General features: G+C 45.0%; 1 protein-coding gene across 1 annotated transcript in view; it reads right to left on the bottom strand.

Annotated features, from left to right (window-relative positions):
* caln1 (calneuron 1) overlaps positions 1 to 24,541 on the bottom strand; it is a gene marked incomplete at both ends in the record, with an annotated part of 117,913 nt that overhangs the window by 80,985 nt on the left and 12,387 nt on the right. The window contains one exon of the mRNA XM_084142423.1: positions 16,546 to 16,658. Coding sequence (XP_083998549.1) covers positions 16,546 to 16,658 — 113 coding nt within the window. The remainder of the gene's footprint in view (positions 1 to 16,545; positions 16,659 to 24,541) is intronic.

The following is a 24,541-nucleotide window of genomic DNA, read 5'->3' as shown; positions in this document are numbered from 1 at the left end:
AAGAAGCAGAGGTGACAGAGTGAACTTTACTAATGTCAAATAGATTGAAGCATTCATTCTATTGATTTATGACATTATTCTGGTGAGCAAGAGTTTATTTAGTCTTCTAGTGCAACATATAATGACAGAAGAGAAGCTGCATGTATCTAATCATAGTTGACTAACAAATAGCCTACCAAAATGTCGGAAATTAATCGTTCCGCCATCTCTGGCTGTAGCCTACAGCTTATTTTCTATATTAGCAAGTTAGGGTCGGGTGAGGACCTCAGATTTCCACTTTATCACATATAGTCGTGGTTGCGGAATGGTTATTAGCAATTGTGGGTGGGTGCGGGTGAACAAACAGCTGGCCCGCGCACCACTAACGTGTACTGTTACACCCTTAATTGACACTGTGTGAAATTAAACTTAATTTAGTTCTGTATAAAAACTATAAAAAACAATTTGTCAAAAACAAATAAAAACATTGCCCAATGGTATACAGTGCCTTGCAAAAGTATTCATCCCCCTTGGCGTTTTTCCTATTTTGTTGCATTACAACCTGTAATTTAAATTGATTTTTATTTGGATTTTATGTAATGGACATACACAAAATAGTACAAATTGGTGAAGTGAAGTGAAAATAATAACTTGTTTAAAAGAATTCTAAAAAATAAATAACGGAAAAGTGGTGCGTGCAAATGTATTCACCCCCTTTGCTATGAAGCCTCTAAATAAGATCTGGTGCAACCAATTACCTTCAGAAGTCACATAATTAGTTAAATAAAGTCCACCTGTGTGCAATCTAAGTGTCACATGATCTGTCACATGATCTCAGTATATATACACCTGTTCTGAAAGGCAAGGGGCACCACCAAGCAAGCGGCAACATGAAGACCAAGGAGCTCTCCAAACAGGTCAGGGACAAAGTTGTGGAGAAGTACAGATCAGGGTTGGGTTATAAAAAAATATCAGAAACTTTGAACATCCCACGGAGCACCATTACATCCATTATTTAAAAAAGAAAAGAATATGGCACCACAACAAAACTGCCAAGAGAGGGCCGCACACCAAAACTCACAGACCAGGCAAGTAGGACATTAATCAGAGAGGTAACAAAGAGACCAAAGATAACCCTGAAGGAGCTGCAAAGCTCCACAGCGGAGATTGGAGTATCTCTCCATAGGACCACTTTAAGCCGTACACTCCACAGAGCTGGGCTTTAAGCATTGCTTAAAGAAGAAAAGAAGCAAACACGTTTGGTGTTCGCCAAAAGCCATGTGGGACACTCCCCAAACATATGAGACTAAAATTGAGCTTTTTGACCAGCAAGGAAAACGCTATGTCTGGTGCAAACCCAACACCTCTCATCACCCCGAGAACACCATGTTTTTCATCGGCAGGGACTGGGAAACTGGTCAGAATTGAAGGAATGATGGATGGCGCTAAATACAGGAACATTCTTGAGGGAAACCTGTTTCAGTCTTCCAGAGACTTGAGACTGGGACGGAGGTTCACCTTCCAGCAGGACAATGACCCTAAGCATACTGCTAAAGCAACACTCGAGTGGTTTAAGTGGAAACACTTAAATGTATTGGAATGGCCTATTCAAAGCACAGACCTCAATCCAATTGAGAATCTGTGGTATGACTTAAAGATTGCTGTACACCAGCGGAACCCATCCAACTTGAAGGAGCTTGAGCAGTTTTGCCTTGAAGAATGGGCAAAAATCCCAGTGGCTAGATGTGCCAAGCTTATAGAGACATACCCCAAGAGACTTGCAGCTGTAATTGCTGCAAAAGGTGGCTCTACAAAGTATTGACTTTGGGGGGGGGGGGGGCGGGTGAATAGATATGCACGCTCAACTTTTCTGTATTTTTTGTCTTATATCTTGATTGTTTCACAAGAAAAAATATGTTGCATCTTCAAAGTGGTAGGCATGTTGTGTAAATCAAATGATACAAACCCCCCAAAAATAAATTTTTATTCCAGGTTGCAAGGCAACAAAATAGGAAAAATGCCAAGGGGGGTGAATACTTTCGCAAGCCACTGATTGTTGCTCTTACATAGGCCTATACAGTATAATGAAAATAACATGGGCTTATCGCTTAAATAGGCCTACACTTGTTAAGTAACCCTTGTGGCCGTAGGGAGGGGAATAAGACTGAGGTGTTGATGGAACATGCTGTGACTTTGATGCTTCTAATATTCTCCTCATGTCTGATTCAGAGCTGCTGTTGATCTATCATTAGCCTACCGAGCTCATTGGGGTCTGAGAGATAGAGAAAGAGAGCGAGAGAAAGAGAGCGAGAGAGCGAGAGATATTTACATTTTCGTCAGAGAAAGAGAGCGAGAGCGAGAGAGATAGAGAAAGAGAGCGAGAACGAGAGCGAGAGCGAGAGACAGAGAGAGAGAGAGAGAGAGAGAGAGACAGAGAGAGAGAGAGAGAGAGAGACACATAGAGAGAGAGAGACAGAGGGAGAGAGACAGAGAGAGAGAGAGAGAGAGAGAGGAGACAGAGACACAGAGAGAGAGAGAGAGAGAGAGAGAGAGAGAGAAAGAGAGAGAGAGAGAGAGAGAGAGAGAGAGAGAGAGAGACAGACAGAGACAGAGACAGAGAGAGAGAGAGAGAGAGAGAGAGAGAGAGAGAGAGAAAGAGAGAGAGAGAGACAGACAGAGACAGACAGAGACAGACAGAGACAGACAGAGACAGAGAGAGAGAGAGAGAGAGAGAGAGAGAGAGAGAGAGAGAGAGAGAGAGAGAGAGAGTGGTAAAAGTGTTTCTCCTTTCCCCTCCCCTTCTCTGCTCGGGGACTAATTAATATAATCATATGTCAGTAATGGTGAAAGTAGCTAGAGCCTTGCATAAGATGTGGAGGAGTGTGTGTCAATTCTGTCAGGAGGATTTTTAGGAAAACATGTTTTTAGTGTTCTGTTGCGCAAGTCAGCTTGTAGTGGCTTCCTTTCCTCTTTACCATAGCCACTGCCCTAGCCTGAAGCGGGGTTGTTTCGGACGCATACAGTCCACACTCAACGTTTCCAAACGGCCAAACATTCAATGAGATCCAGGGATATAGTGCAACAAAAATGTTTATTCTTCTTATCTAACAAAAAGGTATTCTCCAATCAACTTAAAGCAGAGATTACTTGAAATGCAAATACATAATATAATATGACCTGTCTGTCTGTATTTCTGTATGTCTATATGGTCAAAAAACTATACCGCTCCCGCATCTAGCAAGGACTCCTCCCCCCGAAGGCCCAACTTCCTGCCTTTATACTAACACAGTACAATGAATGGGCAAGAGGGGGGGCCAAAAACTGAGTTACACTAATAACAAATGAATATATCTCAATCCGGTAAATAAATCATAAAGGTACGTACCTAATATTTCATCATATACATTAATATTTAATATATTTACACAAATGTACATGGAGCTCAGTATGTTCAGTCTTTTATACAAAATATGCCCAAATCGGCTCTAACATACCGGCCCCTAATTGTTGACTGCACTGAATGCACAACAATTACTTAATATTCAAACGTAGAGCCAATACAAAAACATTCTATACCAGAGCACCATTACAGTTCATAGCTATATACAAATATACAAGGTGCCATATAGGAAAATAGTCCATAGATCTCAGTCTGAGTTGAAGTGTAAAGGTGTTCAACTTCCAAAAAATGTCAAGAGTTTGACGTCCACAAAATGTATGACATCAAAGAATGTAAGAGTACGACATCAACGAATCAGAGGTGCACGTGATTCAAAGATGGAGCACTGTGTATGTGTGTGTGTGTGTCTCACTTCGTCGCCTCAAGGAGCAGACAGAGTTTATTGATAGGTCTCTGTAGGATATTGGTCTTAGTCTTAACCATGACGCTCCGGACAAGACCTTTGGCCCCTGGCAAAGCCTTCACCACACGCCCCATTAGCCAAGAGTTCCTTGGGGCGGTGTCATCGACGATGACCACAAGGTCACCAGGACTGAAGTTTCTCTTAGTTTTGTTCCACTTGTTCCGCTCCTGCATAAGTGGAAGATACTCCCTGATCCATCTCTTCCAGAAGAGGTCAGTGATATATTGTACTTGCTTCCATCTCCTTCGTGAGTATAGGTCACTTCTCTGGAATAGTCCTGGTGGCAGGACTGGCTTTGCTTTCAGATGAAGCAGATGGTTCGGAGTCAGGGGTTCTAGATCGTTAGGGTCATTTGTTACAGTAGTGATTGGTCTGTCGTTCATAATCGCCTCAACTTCACACAAGGCTGTCTGCAAAGCCTCATCATCCAGTACTTGCTCTTTAAGGACTGAATAGAGGATCTTTTTCACCAGTCGGATCAACCTCTCCCATACCCCCCCATGGTGGGCTCCAGAGGGAGGGTTGAATGACCATGTCACTCCTTCCTTCAGTAATTTATTTTGAATCTTGTTGTGATCCAGCTCTTTCAGAGCTTCTCCTAGCTCTCTGTGTGTTCCAACAAAGTTGGTGCCATTGTCTGTTCTGATACTTGTTACTGGGCCCCTTCGACAGATGAACCTGCGCAGGGCATTGATGCAGGAATCAGTATCCAGATAACTAGCAACTTCTAGATGGACAGCTCGACTCACAAGGCAAGTAAAGATCACACCATACCGCTTCACATGAACGCGGCCTCGCTTCACCTCTATGGGGCCAAAGTAATCTATGCCCACATGGGTGAAAGGCGGCAAATCAGGTGCTACCCGATCTTGTGGAAGGTCAGCCATCTTCTGTTCCCCAGCTCTAGCTTGCATCCGCCTGCAGAAGACACAGCTCTTAAGGATCTTCCTTGCTAAGGAGTTGGCACAGGGTATCCAATATCGCTGGCGAAGTCTAGAAAGCATGTGACCTCTCCCAGAGTGGCCAACCTGCTCATGGATGTGGAGTAAGATCAGTCTGGAGATGTAGGAGTCTTTGGGCAGGATCATAGGATTCTTTAGTTCCGTAGGCATAGCAGCTTTGCTTAACCTTCCTCCTACTCTCAGAATGCCATTGTCAACTATTGGATCAAGCTTACAGATTGAGCCGCTTCTCTTGGCACATTGTTTTCCTTTTACAACTAGTGCAATTTCTTGTTTAAAGTGCTGTCGTTGCTCAAATCGAATGATGACCTTTTCTGCTTCATCTAGGTCATCTACAGACAGACTTTCTTTTCCAAACGTCAGTTTGAACTTGTCAATTTGTTCCTTCAGTGAGTTTGTCAGACTCTGATCTGATCCTGGATCAGTTTGGGTGAGAACTTTCCTTTTCTGGCTTAACTGTAGTAGAAGTCTCTTCAATTTCAGCATCCAGGCAACTGCTTTCTTCAAGCTGTTCCATGTTGAATAGTACTCAATCAGTTTGCTGGTCGGACTCTTTTCTTCCACACATGTACTGTTTACGATGACGTCTTTTCTCACCTCTGGATCATCTGGAGGGATGGAGCCAAGCTCCTCGGGGACTTTCGGCCATTGTGTTTCTGTTTTCTCCAGGAATTCTGGTCCTTTGCGCCATCTCTTTGAGTTCAGGAAAGTTTCAACATGTAATCCTCTTGAGGCATCATCGGCTGGGTTGTGTTTGGAGTTCAAATACCTCCACTGTTTTGCTTTCGATAGGTCACGGATCATAGCAACCCTATTAGCCACAAAAGTATGGAATCTCTTGGTATCGTTGCGGATGTATTTTAGCACCGACTGGCTGTCTGTCCAGAAAGTTGACTCCTCAAGTTCAATCTGGAGCTCCAACCTTAACATCCTGTCCACTCGCACTGCCAATGTTGCTGCAGCAAGTTCCAGTCTGGGGATCGTCATCTGCTTGAGTGGAGTCACCCTTGATTTCCCCAGTATGAATGCGATGTGGACCTTTTCCATAACGTTTGTGAACCTAAGGTAGCTTGCCGTGCCATAACCTTGTTCACTTGCATCACCGAAGTGATGCAGCTGTGCGGTCTTGATTTGACCAAAGTTCTCCGGCATCATACACCTGTTGATCTGGAATCTGGAGAGCTGGTCCAGCTCTGAGAGCCATCTCTTCCATGAAATAGAGTGTTCTTCAGGGATGACTTCGTCCCATCCACACTTTAGCTTGCAGAGCACTTGAAGAATTTGCTTTGCCTTTAATACGAATGGGGCGAGGAAACCTAATGGATCATAAATAGAGCTGACAGTTGAGAGAATACCTCTTCTTGTAAGGGGTCTGTTCTTGACAGTGACCTGGAAGGTAAACACATCCCTTTCAATGTTCCATCGGATTCCAAGTGCTCTTTCAACAGGCAGCTTTTCTCTGTCCAGGTCCAGTTCTTTTATCTGCTTGGCTTTGTGTTCATCAGGGATAGAAGCTAGTACGGTGCGGCTGTTGCTGACCCACTTGGTCAATTTGAACCCACCTTGAGAGCACACATCCCTGAGGTTTCTTGTGAGAGCTATGGCTTGTTCTTCTGTGGCCACTGACTTGAGGCAGTCATCAACATAGAAGTTGGACTTGACTGTTTGAATCACCTCTTCATCGTACCCCTCACAGTTGTCTTCTGCAGTCTTTCGCAGTGCAAAGTTTGCACAACTTGGAGAGGATATAGCACCGAAAAGATGTACTGTCATTCTGTACTCCTCCAATCTTTTGTTAGTATCACCATCCGGCCACCATAGGAATCGCAGGAAGTCTAAGTCATCTTCATGGACACGTACTTGATGGAACATTCCTTCGATGTCTGCCATCATGGCAATGTGCTCTTGCCGAAATCTTAGCAAGACTCCTATAAGCGTGTTTGCCAGGTCAGGGCCTTGAAGGAGTTCACTGTTAAGAGATGTACCTTTATAGGATGATGAACAGTCAAACACCACTCGTATCGTTCCTTTGCGCTTATGGTGAACGCCATGGTGTGGTATGTACCATACCTTGCCTTTCTCTCTGAGGAGCTGTTCTTGTGGTACCTTCTCGGCGTAACCTTTTGTTATCATCTCTTCCATGAAGCCTTTGTACTCTGCAGCGTAACCTTTGTCCTTCTTGAACTTCTTGATAATATTTAGAGCCCGCTGCTTTGCCATGTCGCGGTTGTTTGGCAGGACTACATCTTTGTTGCGAAAGGGCAACGGTAAGTAGTAGTGATGGTCTTTGAGGGTTATGGAGCTTGATACTATCTCCATAAACCTACGATCCTCAGCTGACATCTCACTTTTCTCTTCATACTCTCTCTCAGGGAAGTCATGGTTGTACTGATTTACAAGAAGAACCCCCAGGTCGGCCATTGAGATACGATTGGCCATCACCGTAGGACGCCCGGATTCTTCTGCCATGGTACAACTGTTGAGAGGACCATTCATCACCCATCCAAAGAGGGTTTTCACTGCATATGGTCCGTTGCCTTGGCTATTTATGATTTGCCAGGGTTCCATTGCCTTTGGAGCATTTACGCCAATCAGAAGTTCGACGTCAGCATCAATCTCCTTCAACTGAACCTCTTTCAGGTATGGCCACCTTTTGAGCTCTTTCTGAGTGGGAATGTTCTCTCTTGTCACTGGGATCTTATGTTGGGTGTAGACCTTTGGTAATGCAAGAAATGTGTCGCCTTCCACATTGCCAATCTCTAATCCAGATATCTCAAAGCTCTTGGTAGGACTCTCCTGCCCCATTGTGCGTAGCAGAATTTCAGTCGCACTGCCTTTAGCTTGCAACTGCCTCATGAGTCTCTCCGTACAAAATGTTGCTGAGCTACCAGAATCGAGAAACGCATAGGTTAACACAGACTTGCTTCCATTTGCCACCTTTACTTGAACTGGCACAATTGCAAGTGCACAATCTGTACCGGCCCCGGTATCTTCACCAGCTTCCAGTGAAACAAGAGCACTGCTGACAGTCTCCTCCCGCTTTACTGCTACACCACTCATATCTGCCTTTTGAGATCTAAATCTCTCTCTTCCTTCAATGTGCAGGATAGTGGGGTGCTTTCTTTGACAGCTCTGACAGGTCATCCTTCTTTTACATTCTCTGCTTAAGTGTCCTCTCATCAAACAGCCAAAACAAAGGCCTTTTGATCTCAGAAACTCAACCTTGAATTCATGTGGCTGTGCCTTCATCTGTTGGCAGTCGACCAATAAATGCGCACCAGCACAAAATATACATGAGATACTGGGAGCATCAGAAGGGTAGGTGCCTGGTCTCTTTACTTTGAATGTTTGTTCTTTTAAAGGTTTTTCAGAGTCACAATCTGCCACTACAGCTACTGTAGTGGCAAAGCTGCTTCCCCTACTCTTGGACTTGAACTGCTGTTTAAAGTCAGCTTCTGTTTTGGGTTTTAAAAACCTTTTGTTGTACAGGGGATCTTGAATATCTCCATACAACGGATCCTGCAGTATTTTGGCCTGTTTTTCCATGAACGTTACCAGGTCACTGAACTGGGCCCTCAGGTGACTTCTCTCTAAAATATCACATGCCATAGACCTCCATTCTTCCCTTAGTTTGTAGGGAAGTTTTGACATGATCAGCTTTATGTTGGAGGGAAGATTAAGCTCTTCCATGTTCTGTAGGTCTTGCATAGCGTTACAGCAACCTCTTAGATAGAGTGCATAACCACCCAGTCCCTTTCCATCATCGGGTTTGATGTTTGTCCAGTTCCAAGCCTTTTCCATGTAAGCAGTGGTGACTTTGATTTCATTGCCAAAGTGTTCCTTTAACAACCTCTTAGCTACTGCATAGCCTCTTCTGGCTTCCATATGCAGACAACTACGGACCAGATCCTTGGGCTGACCAGAGGTGTATTGTTCCAGGTAATAGAGCCTATCCTGGTGACTGCTTGTCTTATCTTCTATACCATGCTCAAATGCACGCATGAATGGCCTAAAGTTTAGAGGATCACCGTCAAACATAGGTATCTCCCTAACAGGGAGTGTGGCTTGTTTGTGCTGTAGTACAAGGAGGTCAGCAATTTCATTCTGCCTTTGCATGACAGTAGAGAGGTTATCATGGCTGGTATTATGGCTGATACCCGCAGTGTTGATTCTGTGTCGATTGCTAGACCTTGCTGTTGGCTGCTGAAGAGTGTGGTTTACGACTGTTTTCGGAATAGGGTTTGATGGCTTTGTGGTCGGTTGTTGTAAAACTCTTTGTAGTGGGGTCTTTGGAACTGCACCTAATGCAGCAAACTCAACAGGTGATGGTTCAGGTTCCACATAGACCTCTGGTTCCTGTTTCTCAAAATAAGAGTTCATTCCATCTTCTTGGCTTAGTAAATGGGCTGCCACAGAATGGGATTGAGAAGTTGACTCGGTACTCTCCAGGACCTTCAGTTTGGCATTATATGCTGCTATGTCCGTTTCCAGTGCCATTTTTTCCATCCTAACATTCAGTTGAGCTTTCTCCAGTTCCAATGCATGCTTGTCTTGTAATGATGCTTGGCGAGCTAGTAGAGCTGCTCGTTCTGCCTCGGCTTTAAGGCGTTCAGAGGACACTGAGGAAACAGTCTTAGAATACTTAGTTTTACTTGATATTTTTGACACATTGGAAATGCTGTCATGTGGTTCAATGAGCGTTTGTGGCTCAACTTCAGCCTTTTTCCATATTTCCACCTCTTTCAGGAAATGTTCATAAGTTCTCATTCTTGGTTGATAGTAGTTAATGCTCTCCTGTTCCTGTTCCTCATCTGTGACCAGCTCTAGCACAGATTCATGAGCCTTCTTAAAGTCATTGAGCACAGCATCAAATGCTTCAAGACTCTCATTCACAGTTGCAATGTTTCCTCCATCAACAAGAAGGACTTTTATTTCATTCATTTTGCGTGTACACACTCCAAGTTTGCCTCTCCGGGCTGCATAGAGTGAATTTAGATGCTCCTCTGCCCTCTCCAGTGGAGTCTTATTTGGGATTTCCTCCTCCATCATTCACTTTTAGTTCACTCAATTTACAATGACACGGTTGTTGGTTTGATTGTTAAACGTAATGCCCCTTTAGACCTCCTTTAATCTTTAAAAACACAGTCATCCATTTCAGCATATTGACCCATTTTGAATTGCACATGTCCAAGTTTGGCATTTTAGATGCGTTTTAAACATTTCATCCCGTTGAGGTTTTGTCCCTTTAATGAAGTTTTAACACGCAGTATCTTTAGATCCTTAAGTTGCATTCGTTGCGTTGATGGATTGCATTTCCACGTTAGGCCAAATATTAGATATATGATTAGGCTACATTGTGCATAGGATCTGTGTTTCCCAAACTTAAACTTCTTAATTGTTTTCACAGCGCTGTATTTTGAATTCCATTCCCAAGTTTATCAAACATTCCAATTATAAGCACATTTGCGCTTCCATAATATGCATGATCAAACGATCGCCTTGAACAGGGCAGCTCATTCATTCGCAGTGGTTACTCACGGCTGGCGAAATCTAGGAGTTCAAATCCTTCCAAGCGAGCTGTCCTTATGGTCCGAATGCAATTACAAATAGAACAAAGTCCAGCGTGTGTCCGAACCGGAGATTTCCTTCCGGTAGTAATCCTTCACGGAGTTTTTTGACTTGAATGTAGTGGCTTCCTTTCCTCTTTACCATAGCCACTGCCCTAGCCTGAAGCGGGGTTGTTTCGGACGCATACAGTCCACACTCAACGTTTCCAAACGGCCAAACATTCAATGAGATCCAGGGATATAGTGCAACAAAAATGTTTATTCTTCTTATCTAACAAAAAGGTATTCTCCAATCAACTTAAAGCAGAGATTACTTGAAATGCAAATACATAATATAATATGACCTGTCTGTCTGTATTTCTGTATGTCTATATGGTCAAAAAACTATACCGCTCCCGCATCTAGCAAGGACTCCTCCCCCCGAAGGCCCAACTTCCTGCCTTTATACTAACACAGTACAATGAATGGGCAAGAGGGGGGGCCAAAAACTGAGTTACACTAATAACAAATGAATATATCTCAATCCGGTAAATAAATCATAAAGGTACGTACCTAATATTTCATCATATACATTAATATTTAATATATTTACACAAATGTACATGGAGCTCAGTATGTTCAGTCTTTTATACAAAATATGCCCAAATCGGCTCTAACATAGCTGTTCATTCACTCGCACCCGCCTGCATTTGCTAATAACCAATCAGCAACTGCCAGACTATAGCCTATGTGATAAAGTGAATATCTGAGGCCTATGTTTCTGCTTATTTTCTACATTTTGGCAGGCTATTTGTTGGTCAATTTGTCTAGAATTAGATAGGCCTACATGCAGCTTCTCTTCTGTCATTATATGTTGTACTTCAAGACTAAATAAACCTTTGCATATTTTATGTGGTTGAAATACTGTAGGGGCAGCGATAGCTTAGCTTGAGGCTGTATGGTAGACGCATATCACTCACTCTTGTTAAACGACCACGACCACATAAAAAGTAGGCGTAAAGAGCCTAAATACTTTATTCCACAAGAAATGCTTAATTCTGCAGGAGTTAATATTAAGGCTATGTGAGAGGTTCTAGACCTACAGTCAGTGCCCAGTTTCAGTTTCCATTTAACCGATCTGAACAGTAGGCTACAGTTCCCTTGATGTTCCATAGACCTATTTGAAGTCCCCTTCTTGTGACTGTCGAATTTGTATAGCGCCTCACAATCCTCGCACATAACATAGCACTGCTATCATCCTCTTTTACCACTTCAACAAATCTTCTCCTAACTTTACTTTTCTCTTTATTTTCAACTCTCCATTTCGCAGCATTTCTCTTATTGAATTAAACTCTGTGGATCGACCTGAACTTTTCTGCCATTCCCGAAAGCATTTGGCATGTAGGCTTTTTGACGCGCATACAGTTAGGCCCTAAAGCTTAGGTTTACGCACTAATGCCAGAAAGCCTAAAATAATGAGAAGAAAACCCTCAATGTAGCCTATAGATAAAAATTGCACAAGAATGATACATTTATGGATTTTGTAAAGTATTGTTTTCTCTTTATTCAACTCGCCCGCCACCCACCTGCCTTTCATCCACACAATATTTAATGACCCTAAACCCGCCCACGGTGACGGCGGGTTATGAGTCAACCCGGACATCACTATTCTGTTGACCGTCTTTTGTATTCTGCAGTACTAATGAGAAACAGAGTAAAAGGAGTGACACATAAAGCTCTCATAACGCTTGTTTACTTTGGATCCTCACTATCTTTGTGTGCCAGTCAGAGGCAGGGAGAGGAAGAGGGAGAGGAAGAGGAAGAGGAAGAGGGAGAGTAATGCCTTTTATGCTCTCAGGAATACTTAAAAGATGGAGACTCTTACTCAGAGTGTAGAGAATATCAAAGCAATGACACTCAAGCCCCAAACCACATGAAAAGCTGGTGAGGCGTGCTTGTAATTGTGGTATCATTAGAGAAACCCTGTGAAAGCGAGAGACAGATTATTAACATTCCCATCAACACGAACATGAGATGTTTGCCGTTGTTTAATTACATGCACATATTCACCCCAATGGGATAATTAGGTACATTAAGAACTGCTACAAGAGCACAGATGAGTGAGTAGGTAGGTGAGAGCCATGACAGAATGTTAAATAATTTCTTACTGAACAAACCAACCTCCAAATGGGAAGGATGTGAGTGTGACATCACCACCCCAACATTAGTAGATGTAATTGTTTATCTACCAAACAAATCATAAACTTGAATTTAAGGTACATTTTCACTTACTCCATTGACCTCAATGTATGACTATGTTAAAATTCGACTTGAGGAAATTAGTATTCGCTTAGATTGGGTGATACAGTATGTCATAGGGTTTGGTAGTCAACTTCTAAAAAGATAATTGACTGAGTAGCTTTCAGATAACAGATAAACAGGACTCAGAAATGGCACTGGGCGGGGGCCTCCTGAGTGGCACAGTGGTCTAAGGCACTGCATCGCAGTGGTTGAGGCGTCACTACAGACCTGGGTTCGATCCTGGGCTGTGTCGCAGCCTGCTGCGACTGGGAGACCCATGAGGCGGCGCACAATTGGCCAGCGTCGTTCGGGTTAGTGGAGGGTTTGGCTGGCTGGGATGTCCTTGTCCCATCGCGCTGTAGCGACTCCTGTGGCGGGCCGGGTGCATGCACGCTGACACGGTCGCCAGTTGCACGGTGTTTCCTCCGACACATTGGTGCGGCTGGCTTCCAGGTTAAGCGAGCAGTGTGTCAAGAAGCAGTGCGGCTTGGCAGGGTCGTGTTTCGGAGGACATATGGCTCTTGACCTTCGCCTCTCCCGAGTCCGTACGGAAGTTGCAGCGATGGGACAAGACTGTAACTACCAATTGGATATCACGAAAAAGGGGTAAAAAATCAATATAAATACAATTTAAAAAATGGCACTGGGCTTAAGAACTATTCTGCTGCGGCACCAGTTGCATAACCGCTGAAGACCTCTAAAGTCTGAAGTGTCTAATAAGTTAGCTGCCTTGTGCCATCTTTAGCCTGATTCTTAGAGTGATTGAGCCGAGGAGCCTTGTGCTTGGTAACACAAACACCAGCCTGGTGTCTCTCAGAGAGACTGAGCAGAGGAGCCCTGCGCCTGCTTGGTGACACACATAGCCCCTGATTGAGAAAGATCCTGACGCAACATGCCACAGAGAATAAATACTTAACAGCACCGTCCTCATCCTCCATCCTCCCTTCCGAGGCATCAGAGATTTATGAAACGCCAGCGGAAGCCTTGACAGTCAGGAACATTCATAAGGTTACTCTCCTAGTCTCCGGGCTAATGCTTTCAGTGTCGCAGAATTGTTGTGTGTCTGGCCCGTCATCCTCATTCATGTTTTATGGAACAGGTTGCCTATTCAAATGTATTCAGATTTCACCTCAGATGTGTTCTGCCAAGAGGCACAGTCATAATGCTGTGATGTGAAAGCTTTGCCGGTCTTGTTTGATGATGGCCTTTATATCACTTTGTTACTTTGTTTTTGTTCATCATAGCCTCTGTCTGGTTTTCATTCCATCAATCAATCAAATAAATGTATTTTATAAAGCTCTTTTTACATCAACAAAGTGCTTTACAGGTATAGTAAGTCCCCTGTAGCTCAGTTGGTAGAGCATGGCGTTTGCAACGCCAGGGTTGTGGGTTCGTTTCCCACGGGGGGCCAGTATGAAAAGTGTTTATGCACACACTAACTGTAAGTCGCTCTGGATAAAAGCGTCTGCTAAATGACTAAAATGTAAATGTAAATATCCACTGGGCACAAACTGGTTGAATCAACGTTGTTTCCAAGTAATTTCAACAACAAAATTAATGTGATTACGTAGAATCAACATGGAAAACTGATTGGATTTTTATAGAAGTCAACATCATAAAGGAATTTCGGGAATGTTTGTATTTTTTTCACCCAACTTTTAACCTAAATCCAACAACATGCTTCAAATGTTTGTTGATTTCATGTTGAATTCACATTAGTTGACAACTCAATCAAATACAAATCAAAACTGGACGTTGAAATGACGTCTGTGTCCGGCAGGTAGAGAGTACTATATTCATTAAGGTTAAGTGTTTGTACTCTATTTACTGTAACTGAAACACATCAATGTGGAATGGAAGTTGGGATAGCGCCCATATGGTTGTTGTTTGCATTTACCCTTCTAACCATGACCTTGAGATTGCCAAAAGGCCAGTCTCTTTGGCAATGACAAGGAGTGGCAAGGAGTCTTAACTACAGGACATGCTGGTTCAGCGTTCTTCTCTCTAACTCTCTTCTCTCCACCTACTTAATTGCATGATTCCTCTGAAGAGGAGGCTTTTTAGAGCCTTGTTGCTTCTCTATAATATCTGCTTAGTGGTCTGGTTAGGAAAACACTTGGGTGAAAACACAGAGTGTTGCAAGTTCAAATCCCAAAGAGTCCCAACAAGCCCCTTAACGTAAATTGCTATGTAGTCTAAGTAGAGGTTAAAAGAGAGAATAATCTTTATATTTTTTTACTTTAATGTCTCTGCATGCAAGTCTAACAATTCAAGTTACTGCAAATAAAATAAAATAAAAAAGTATGTTTTTTGTTATACTTGCATGCAGAGACATTAAAGTAAAAAAATATAAAGATTATTCTGTCAAACTCATTCAGAGAGCAGGGAGCTCAGGTGAATGAATAGTCTGCTCTCAATTCAGAAAGAGACCAACTACTACACACAAAAGGTTTCTGACTCAGAGAGACAAGCTACTGTACGTTCATAAGAACCAGCAAACAGGAAACGGGGAGGAGAACCACTGAGCAACAAAAACAGGTGTCACACACACACGTTTATACAAGTTAACTCAGGAAGCCGGACATCAAAATGTAAAACTGTAGGCTACAATACATCGACCATGAAGAATGAGGAGGGATTATCAGGATGGAATCACGTTAAGATACTATTTTCTGAATAGCAAACAGAGATTTACTGTATATCATCACAAATAAGATTAGACTAGCAAGATTATCAACCAAGCGCCTCTGGATATTAATTTATCAAAGAGTGATAAATGTGAGTATGAAAGTGAGGGAACCAATTCCTCCAGAAACACAAGACCAACTCTAGCCCCCCTCTTTGGAGGACAACTGTAGACAATTTTTAGAGGAGTAGCTAGAAATCATCTGAGCAACTCCAATTCCCTGATTTCCCCCCTTTTTTTGTTGTTGAAAGATAACACTTTTCCAGACAACCACCCGCTCTGGTCTCCATCCTCTCTTCTCATATCAGCAAGCCAAGGTCAGAGCAGCTCATCTCAGTCAAACAGGGTTGGCATGGAGACCACAGTGTCTGCACCTGCAGCACCAGAGAGCATGTCCTCACAGTGTAAACCAAGAGCTCCTGCTCCCCATAGACAAACCGGGTCACAGCCATGATAGCATCAGAGAGAGAAACCTGCCAAGTGTGCTCCACAGAGCCAAATGTCCCTCTCTTTCTCTCTCCCTCCTAGAGTGTTGTGCTCTCACTTTCTCTTTCTCTCTCTCCTTTATAGGGGTGCTGGGATTTTCTTGTCAAGTGCACTACTTTCGTGAAAACATTTTTTTTCAAAATATATATATATACTTCCTGCAGCTATGGTTGTTCTCTCTCTCTCCCTGAGTGGGGTTCTCTCTCTCGTAGTCTTTCTCTCCCTTACACTCTCTCACACTTTCATTCATTCGCCTTCACCCCCCACCCTCAAATCTTTTCACCTTGTCACTTCCACTCACTCTGTTACTTCTCTCTCTCACACACACACACTATACTTTTGTTCCCCTTTATTACACTCTCATGCCATCTTAGTCATCCACTCACTACTCTGACTCCCTCGCTAGCTATCATCCTCTCCCCCCTCCATTATGGTTCAGTGCAGGCACATCTGGCCAAATGGCACATAGGTTATGTCCTGCCAGCATCTTCAAGGCAGGAGGCTCTGCCACCAGACAAGACAACATCTGGCCATCAGGAACTGACACACTACACTCTTGGCTGCCTCTACACCTATCATCATTGTGCAAATCAAGATGAATACATTTATTCGATTTCACTGCAAGCTATTGCACAACTTGGCCATGACTGCAGCTATTGCGGGCCACTGCTTGGTAAAGGAAAGGTGATAGAAGATAGAGGTTAAAAGAGAGAAGTCCTTACCTGCCAGAATATACTGTCTATCGTGCTCCCCAGGAAGCCCTCCCTGGTTTCAGACAACAGGAGCTTGGGTCCCAGGATCGTCATGAACTCATCGAAGTCCACCTGCCCGTCTCCTAAGAAATTCACAAAGAAAGTTTTATTGCAAATCAGTAAGAAGGACAATAACTGTATTTTATACCAAGTCTTCATTTGAGTAGGTATTCTTTCCCTTCAATACCTCTTCTCTCTCCTCCCTCATCTTCCTCATTTCCCTGCAGAAGAGGTTGTGTGCTGCCCATGCAGGGCGACTCAATCTGCCTCTTCACTCCTCCTCTCCTCCCTCTACCCTGACGGGGGTGAACTCCTTAGGGCACGCTGGCACTATCACGTTTGATGCCATCAATTGTCCTTCTCTGTGCCCATGCATATGCAGTGGCATCCTGCCTCATCACTGGGGACAGTCAGGCAGTGCAGCCAGTGTGGTCAGGGCCCCTGAGCTATCGTGATGGATGGATGAATGGATGGATGGACGGATCTGATTTAAACCAAAAACACTTCCTAACAAAAGCAGCTGATGCCAGGCATCATGTTTTACGAGCATAACACCCCTATATAAAGCAAAGGAGCAATTTCAATGCTGAGATCTCCAAAGACCACAAGCTCCTAAGCAATCCACCAAGGGCATTCTGCTGAGCTGGATAACAATCTGATGGATCGCTCTGACAGTGGAACAGATTATCAGATCAACTCAATGAGTCCATCCATATCTTATAGAGATCAGCTGGACTGTTGCAGCTGCTGCTCAGAGAGAAAGAATCAATGGCCATCCGTGAATGTGTCACGTGTCTAATTCACACAGCTGCTAGCTTGACAAAGACACAATAAACACCCTCAAATCCCAATTATCTGGTCATGTACCTGGCTATGGATACCTCCTCCGTTTGATCACCATGATATTTTGTGTTGCGTCTATAGACATGAAAATGAGACGAGATTGAGGCAAATTGCTTTGAACAGAACACAAATTGATGTTTTGAGAACATCTCTCACTGTAATGATAGAGAGGTAATTGTGACGAGGTGTGAATGAAGGAGTCAGGCGCAGGAGGTAAAATACCGAAGTCCAGAGTTTATTCTGTTTACATAAATCAAAGGCCCCAAGCGTCAAACGAAACTATACAAGGGAAAAACATCCACCTTGGCATCAACACAGTGAATAGTAGCTCAACCGAGCTACATGCTCTCACAACAAACAATCACTCACAAAGGGGAACAGATTTGTAGTCTGGACTTCGGCATCAGACACTTATACACATACTAATTAGAGGAATGAGCACCAAGTGTGTGTGATTGACAAGACATGACAAGTGGAGTGATGAGAATGGGATCGGCAGTAGCTAGTACTCCGGTGACGACGAACGCCAAAGCCTGCCCGAACCAGGAGGGGGGGGGGGGGGGGCAGCCTCGGCGGAAGTCGTGATAGTACCCCCCCCCCCCGACGCACGGCTCCACCACCTCCGGACCGTACCCCTCCCACTCCACGAGATACTGAAGGCCCCCCACCCGACGCCTCGAATCCAGGATGGAACGGACCGTGTACGCCAGGGCCCCCTCAATGTCCAGAGGAGGTGGAGGAACCTCCCGTACCTCAGACTCCTGGAGCGGACCAGCTACCACTGGCTTGAGGAGAGACACATGAAACGATGGGTTAATACGGTAATCAGGGGGAGTAACAACCTGTATGTCACCTCGTTTATTCTCCTCAGGACTTTAAACGGCCCCACAAACTGCGGGCTCAGCTTCCGGCAGGGCAGGCGGAGGGGCAGATTCCGGGTCGAGAGCCAGACCCGATCCCCCGGTACGAACACCGGGGCCTCCCTGCGGTGGCGGTCAGCGTTGGCCTTCTGACGACGCACGGTTGGTAACCCAAAACAAATTGGAAGGGTGTTAGGTTAGTGGAGGAGTGGCGGAGAGAGTTCTGAGCATATTCTGCCCATGGCAGGAACACCGACCACTCCCCCGGCCGGTCCTGACAGTAGGTCCGCAGGAACCTACCCACATCTTGATTTACCCTTTCCACCTGCCCATTACTCTCGGGGTGAAATCCAGAGGTCAGGCTGACCGAGATCCCCAGACGTTCCATGAATGCCTTCCAGACTCTAGAAGTGAACTGGGGACCTCGGTCGGACACTATATCCTCTGGTACCCCGTAGTGCCGGAAGACGTGAGTAAACAGAGCCTCCGCAGTTTGTAGGGCCGTGGGGAGACCGGACAGAGGAAGGAGGCGGCAGGACTTTGAAAAGCGGTCCACAATGACCAGGATATTGGTGTTACCTTGGGAGGGGGGAAGATCAGTGAGAAAATCAATACTCAGGTGAGACCATGGTCGTTGTGGAACTGGTAAAGGTTGTAGCTTACCTGCTGGGAGGTGCCTAGGTGCCTTAATCTGGGCGCACACTGAGCATGAGGAAACATACACCCTCACGTCCTTAGTCAAGGTAGGCCACCAGTACTTCTCGATCAGGCAAAGCATTGTACAACCAATACCTGGATGACCAGAGGAGGGTGACGTGTGTGCCCAGTAGATCAGACGATCACGGATAAGCGCAGGCACTTACTGCAGCCCAGCTGGACACTGCGGTGGAATTGGATCTGTGCGTAATGCCTGCGCTATATCTGCGTCCATCGCCCATACTACCGGCGCCACAATGCATGAGGACGGGAGTATGGGGGTGTTGTCTCTGGGCCTCTCCTCTGTGTCATACAGTCGAGACAGTGCGTATGCCTTCACGTTCTTCGTACCCGGAATGTATGAGAGTGTGAAATCAAACCGGGTGAAGAAGAGGGCCCACCTGGCCTGGCGAGGATTCAGCCTCCTCGCTGCCTGAATGTACTCCAGGTTACGGTGGTCTGTCCAGACGAGGAAAGGGTGTTTCGCCCCTTCGAGCCAATGTCTCCACACCGACAAAGCTCGGACAACAGCTAGCAGCTCCCGATCACCAACGCCGTAGTTCTGCTCCGCCGAGCTGAGCTTCTTAGAAAATAAGGCACAGGGGCGGAGCTTGGGTGGCGTGCCTGAGCGTTGGGATAAGACAGCTCCTATCCCTACCTCGGACGCATCCACCTCCACTACGAACGCTAGTGGAAGCGCTGCACCTCCTTTAAGCCAAGGAAGCGCTGCACCTCCTTTACCGTGGTTGGAGTCGGCCAATTACGCACGGCTGCAATGCGGTCTCCCTCCATCTTCACACCTGTGGTGGTAATGCGATATCCGAGGAAGGAGATTGACTGCTGGAAAAACTCACACTTCTCTGCCTTGGCATAAAGATCATTTTCCAGCAGTCGGACCAGTACCTTGCGAACCAGGGACACATGCTCGGCGCGCGTAGCGGAATACACCAGGATGTCCTCAATGTAGACCACCACACCACGACCAAGCATGTCCCAAAACACAAAGGACTGAAAAACGGATGGAGCATTCATCAAACTGTAGGGCATCACCAGGTATTCATAATGCTGAATGCTGTTTTCCACTCATCCCCTTCCCGAATATGCACCAGGTTGTAGGCACTCCTGAGGTCTAATTTGGTGAAAAAGCAGGCCCCATGCAATCACTGAAGGAATGAGGGGAAGAGGATAACTAAATTGTACCGTCACATTATTCAGTGGTCGATAATCAATGCACGGGCGTAAACCGCCATCTTTCTTCTTCACAAAGAAGAAACTCAAGGAGGCAGGTGAAGTGGAGGGACTTATATACCCTTGGCGCAGGGACAAAGAAGAAACTCAAGGAGGCAGGTGAAGTGGAGGGACTTATATACCCTTGGCGCAGGGACTCGGTGACGTATATTTCCATAGCCTCCGTTTCAGCCTGCGACAGGGGATACACATGACTCCTGGGAGGTACAGCGTCTACCCGAAGGTTTATCGCGCAATCCCCTTCCAGATGAGGTGGTAATTTAGTCGCTTGCGTCTTGAAAACGCGAGCACCAGATCATGGTATTCGGGGGGAATGCGCACGGTGGAGGTACCGTCTGGACTTTCCACCATGGTCGCACCAACGGAAACACCTAGATACCTACCCGGACACTCACGCGACCACCCCGTAAGAACCCTCTGCGGCCATGAGAAATTGGGGTTGTGAAGGGCTAACCACAGTATACCCAAGACTACAGGGTAAGCAGGAGACTCAATAATCATAAAGGTGATCTGCTCAACATGCGTCTCCTGTGTAATCATGGTGACTGGTACCGTAACTTCCTTAACCAACCCGGAACCCTAATGGTCGACTATCAAGTGCTCTGATGGGGAGTGGAATGGTTAGGGGAACCAATGAAATGCCTTGACGGCATGCAAATGCCCTGTCCATAAAATTCCCAGCTGCGCCTGAATCGACTATTGCCTTACACTGGGAACCTACCAAGTAATTAGGAAAGGAGATAGATAAAGTACAGTGCGCCGCAAAGGGCTCTGAACACGTTTGGGTGTTTGTTACCTGGGGTGATGCGTGAGTACCCTGCCTACCGCCTCCAGACCCAAAAAAACGTTGACTGCGACGTGAGGTGGATTGTCCCTTCGTGCCACCCGAGTGGCACTGTCGCTGTCTTCCTGCGCTCTCTCGACCGGCGGCTCCCCCCAGCTCCATCTGCTCGGGGTCAGAGTCATCCGGCGTGGGAACGGGCAGACCCCTACCAGGACGTCCTCTGGCTGCTAGCAGATTGTCCAGCCGGATGGCCATGTCCACCAGTTGGGAGAACGATAGCATGGCATCCCGGCAGGCTAGCTCCCATCGGACATCCTCCCTTAGGTGGCACTGGAAATGTTTGATCAGGGCCCGCTCGTTCCACCCGGACCCCGCTGCCAGCGTCTGGAACTCCAGCGCGTAGTCCTGAGCGGTCCTCGTCCCCTGCCTCAGATGAACCAGTCGTTTGCCCGCCTCGCGACCCTCAGGCGGGTGATCAAAAACGGCCCGAAAGAGGCGAGCAAACTCCCCGTAGTTCTCCAACGCGGTACCTCCCTTGTTCCACACCGCGTTGGCCCACTCCAGGGCTCTCCCACAAAGGCAGGAAACGAGGACGGATACCTTCTCCCGCTCCCGGGGCTCCGGCCTGATGCTGGAGAAATACAACTCCAGTTGGAGTAGGAATCCCTTCAATCGTGCTGCCGTCCCATCAAACGTCGGTGGCCGGGATATCTGGATCCCTCCAGGGGTTGGGGTGTAGGTGGCTGGATCCGGTTGACCAGCTGGTCTCGATAGATTGGATCCTCTCCTCTCCAGGCGTTCTACCACCTGAAGAACCCAATCCATCGCTTCCCCCAAGCTGGCCAACATCGAGGAATGCTCCTGGACCCTTGCCACAACTCCAGGCATGCGGTCTTCTCCTGCTGACTCCATATCAGATCGGGTGAGTGATTCTGTGACGAGGTGTGAATGAAGGAGTCAGGCGCAGGTGGTAAAATACCGAAGTCCAGAGTTTATTCTGTTTACATAAATCAAAGGCCCAAAGCATTAAACGAAACTATACAAGGGAAAACATCCACCTTGGCATCAACACAGTGAATAGTAGATCAACCGAGCTACACGCTCTCACAACAAACCATCACTCACAAAGACAAGGAGAACAGAGGGAACACTTATACACATACTAATTAGGGGAATGAGCACCAGGTGTGTGTGATTGACAAGACATGACAAGTGGAGTGATGAGAATGGGATTGGCAGTAGCGACGAACGCCGAAGCCTGCCCGAACCAGGAGGGGTGCAGCCTCGGCGGAAGTCGTGACAGTAATAGCAACAACAATCCAGCCAACCCTTCTTATCTTGGCCAGTGTTTATCTCCTTCTGAAGGAGTGTCCTCACTCAGTCACAGCAAGTAAAATCAACTGACAATTTCAAAGGCATCGCAGATGAAAATGGTCCTCCAGTCTCCCCATCTACCAAACCAACATGGACTCATACATTGATTGCTGTCACACCTCAGTGTGTACAAGCAATATCTATAACAAATATGACAGATAGGGGCTCCTAGATGTTCTAACTTGTCATAGCAGGAGACGAAAGCGGTATTTCAAGCAAACCTTCAATTTGACAGCAGGTATACTTTAATAGTAGGGGAGGATAAATTGTTTTGCTAATCATTCTTATCTGGAGTGGAGAGGCAATAGGAAGCAGTCCACAACCTTGAGCATTCAGTTATGAGCTTTCTATCTTCCTCTGAGACCAGTCCACTACAGTTTTTCTAGAAATTCTGCCAAACAAAACAAACAAACAACAAACATTTGAGTGGAGAATACAAGCTAAACAAGAGATTAATGAGTGAAAAACGTGATGAATATTTCTCCAATTATCCAGTGTTTTGACACATCTAATGATTCCACAGAAGGTGCCGGCTTCCAATTGAAGAGTTTATTTCCAAAACACTATATCCACCAATTTGTCAAGTTTTTTCATCAGAAATGATTGGTTATGGGTACCTTCACGTGTACCAATGTGTTATTGTTCTCAGATTTTTTAATTCCGAGATTTTAGATGTGTATGAAAATGTGTTTGCAAAACGCTATCCTATTTTCATTATTTAGCTGGAATGGAAAGTTCCTGTATATTTGACTGTGGTTGTCTCACCTAGCTATCTTAAGATTAATGCACTAATACTGTAAGCCATTCTGGATAAGAACATCTGCTAAATTACGAAACGTTTTACATCCAGATCTCATATTACTGTATTGAAAACATTAGCAAAATGTTTTTTATTTTTTATATTGATGTCACAAATGTATAATTTGTACAGTTCTTTATCAAAAATGTAGTTATCTTTTACATTTGACTGTGTAAATCTTAGCAGTACTACTTATTTCTCTGAGAGTTAGGCGGATACATTGCTATGAAAAAGTATTTGCCCCCTTTCTAATTTTCTCTACTTTTGCATATTTGTGATCCTGAATGTTATCAGATCTTCAACGAAAACCTAATATTAGATAAAGGGAACATAAGTGAACAAATAACACAACAATTACATATTTATTTCATAAACAAAGTTATGCAACACCCAATTCCCCTGTGTGAAAAAGTAATTGCCCCCTTACACTCAATAACTGCTTGTGCAACCTTTAGCTCACAGACGGATGGTCTGACATTCTCCTGTAGAATTCTCTGATACAGAGCAGAATTCATGGTTCCTTCTATTAAGGCAAGTCGTCCAGGTCCTGAGGCAGCAATGCATCCCCAAACCATCACACCACCACCACCATGCTTGACCTTTGGTATGATGTTCTTACTGTGGAATGCAGTGTTTGGTTTTCGCCAGGCATTACTGGAACCGTGTCGTCCAAAAAGTTATACTTTTGAATCATCTGTCCATAGAACGTTCTTCCAAGAGTCTTGATGATCATCCAGGTGCTTTTTGGCAAACTTGAGTAAACTTTTTGGACGAGATGGGTCCCATTATGCCTGGCGAAAACCAAACACTGCATTCCACAGTGCAGCTGGGTCATGCAGCAAGACAGTGATCCAAAACACACAATCAAGTCTACATGAAAATAGCTAAAAAGCAACAAATTTGATGTTTTGGAATGGCCTAGTCAAAGTCCAGACCTAATCCCAATTGAGATGTTGTGGCAGGACTTGAAACGAGCAGTTCATGCTTGAAAACCCACATGTCACTGAGTTAAAGCAGTTCTGCATGGAAGGGTGGGCCAAAGTTCCTCCACAGCGACGTGAGAGACTGATCAACAACTACAGGAAGCATTTGGTTGGAGTCATTGCAGCTAAAGGTGGCACAAGCAGTTATTGAGTGTAAGGGGGCAATTACTTTTTCACACAGGGGAATTGGGTGTTGCATAACTTTGTTTATGAAATAAATGAAATAAATATGTAATTGTTGTGTTATTTGTTCACCAATGTTCCCATTATCTAATATTAGGTTTTGGTTGAAGATCTGATAACATTCAGTATCACAAATATGCAAAAGTAGAGAAAATTAGAAAGGGGGCAAATACTTTTTCATAGCACTGTATGTAGC

The sequence above is a fragment of the Coregonus lavaretus genome, assembly GCF_964263955.1.
Source record: "Coregonus lavaretus genome assembly, chromosome: 26".
Lineage (NCBI taxonomy): Eukaryota > Metazoa > Chordata > Actinopteri > Salmoniformes > Salmonidae > Coregonus > Coregonus lavaretus.
Note: the sequence above shows the minus strand (reverse complement) of the source record. Positions and strands in the feature narration are given on the sequence as shown.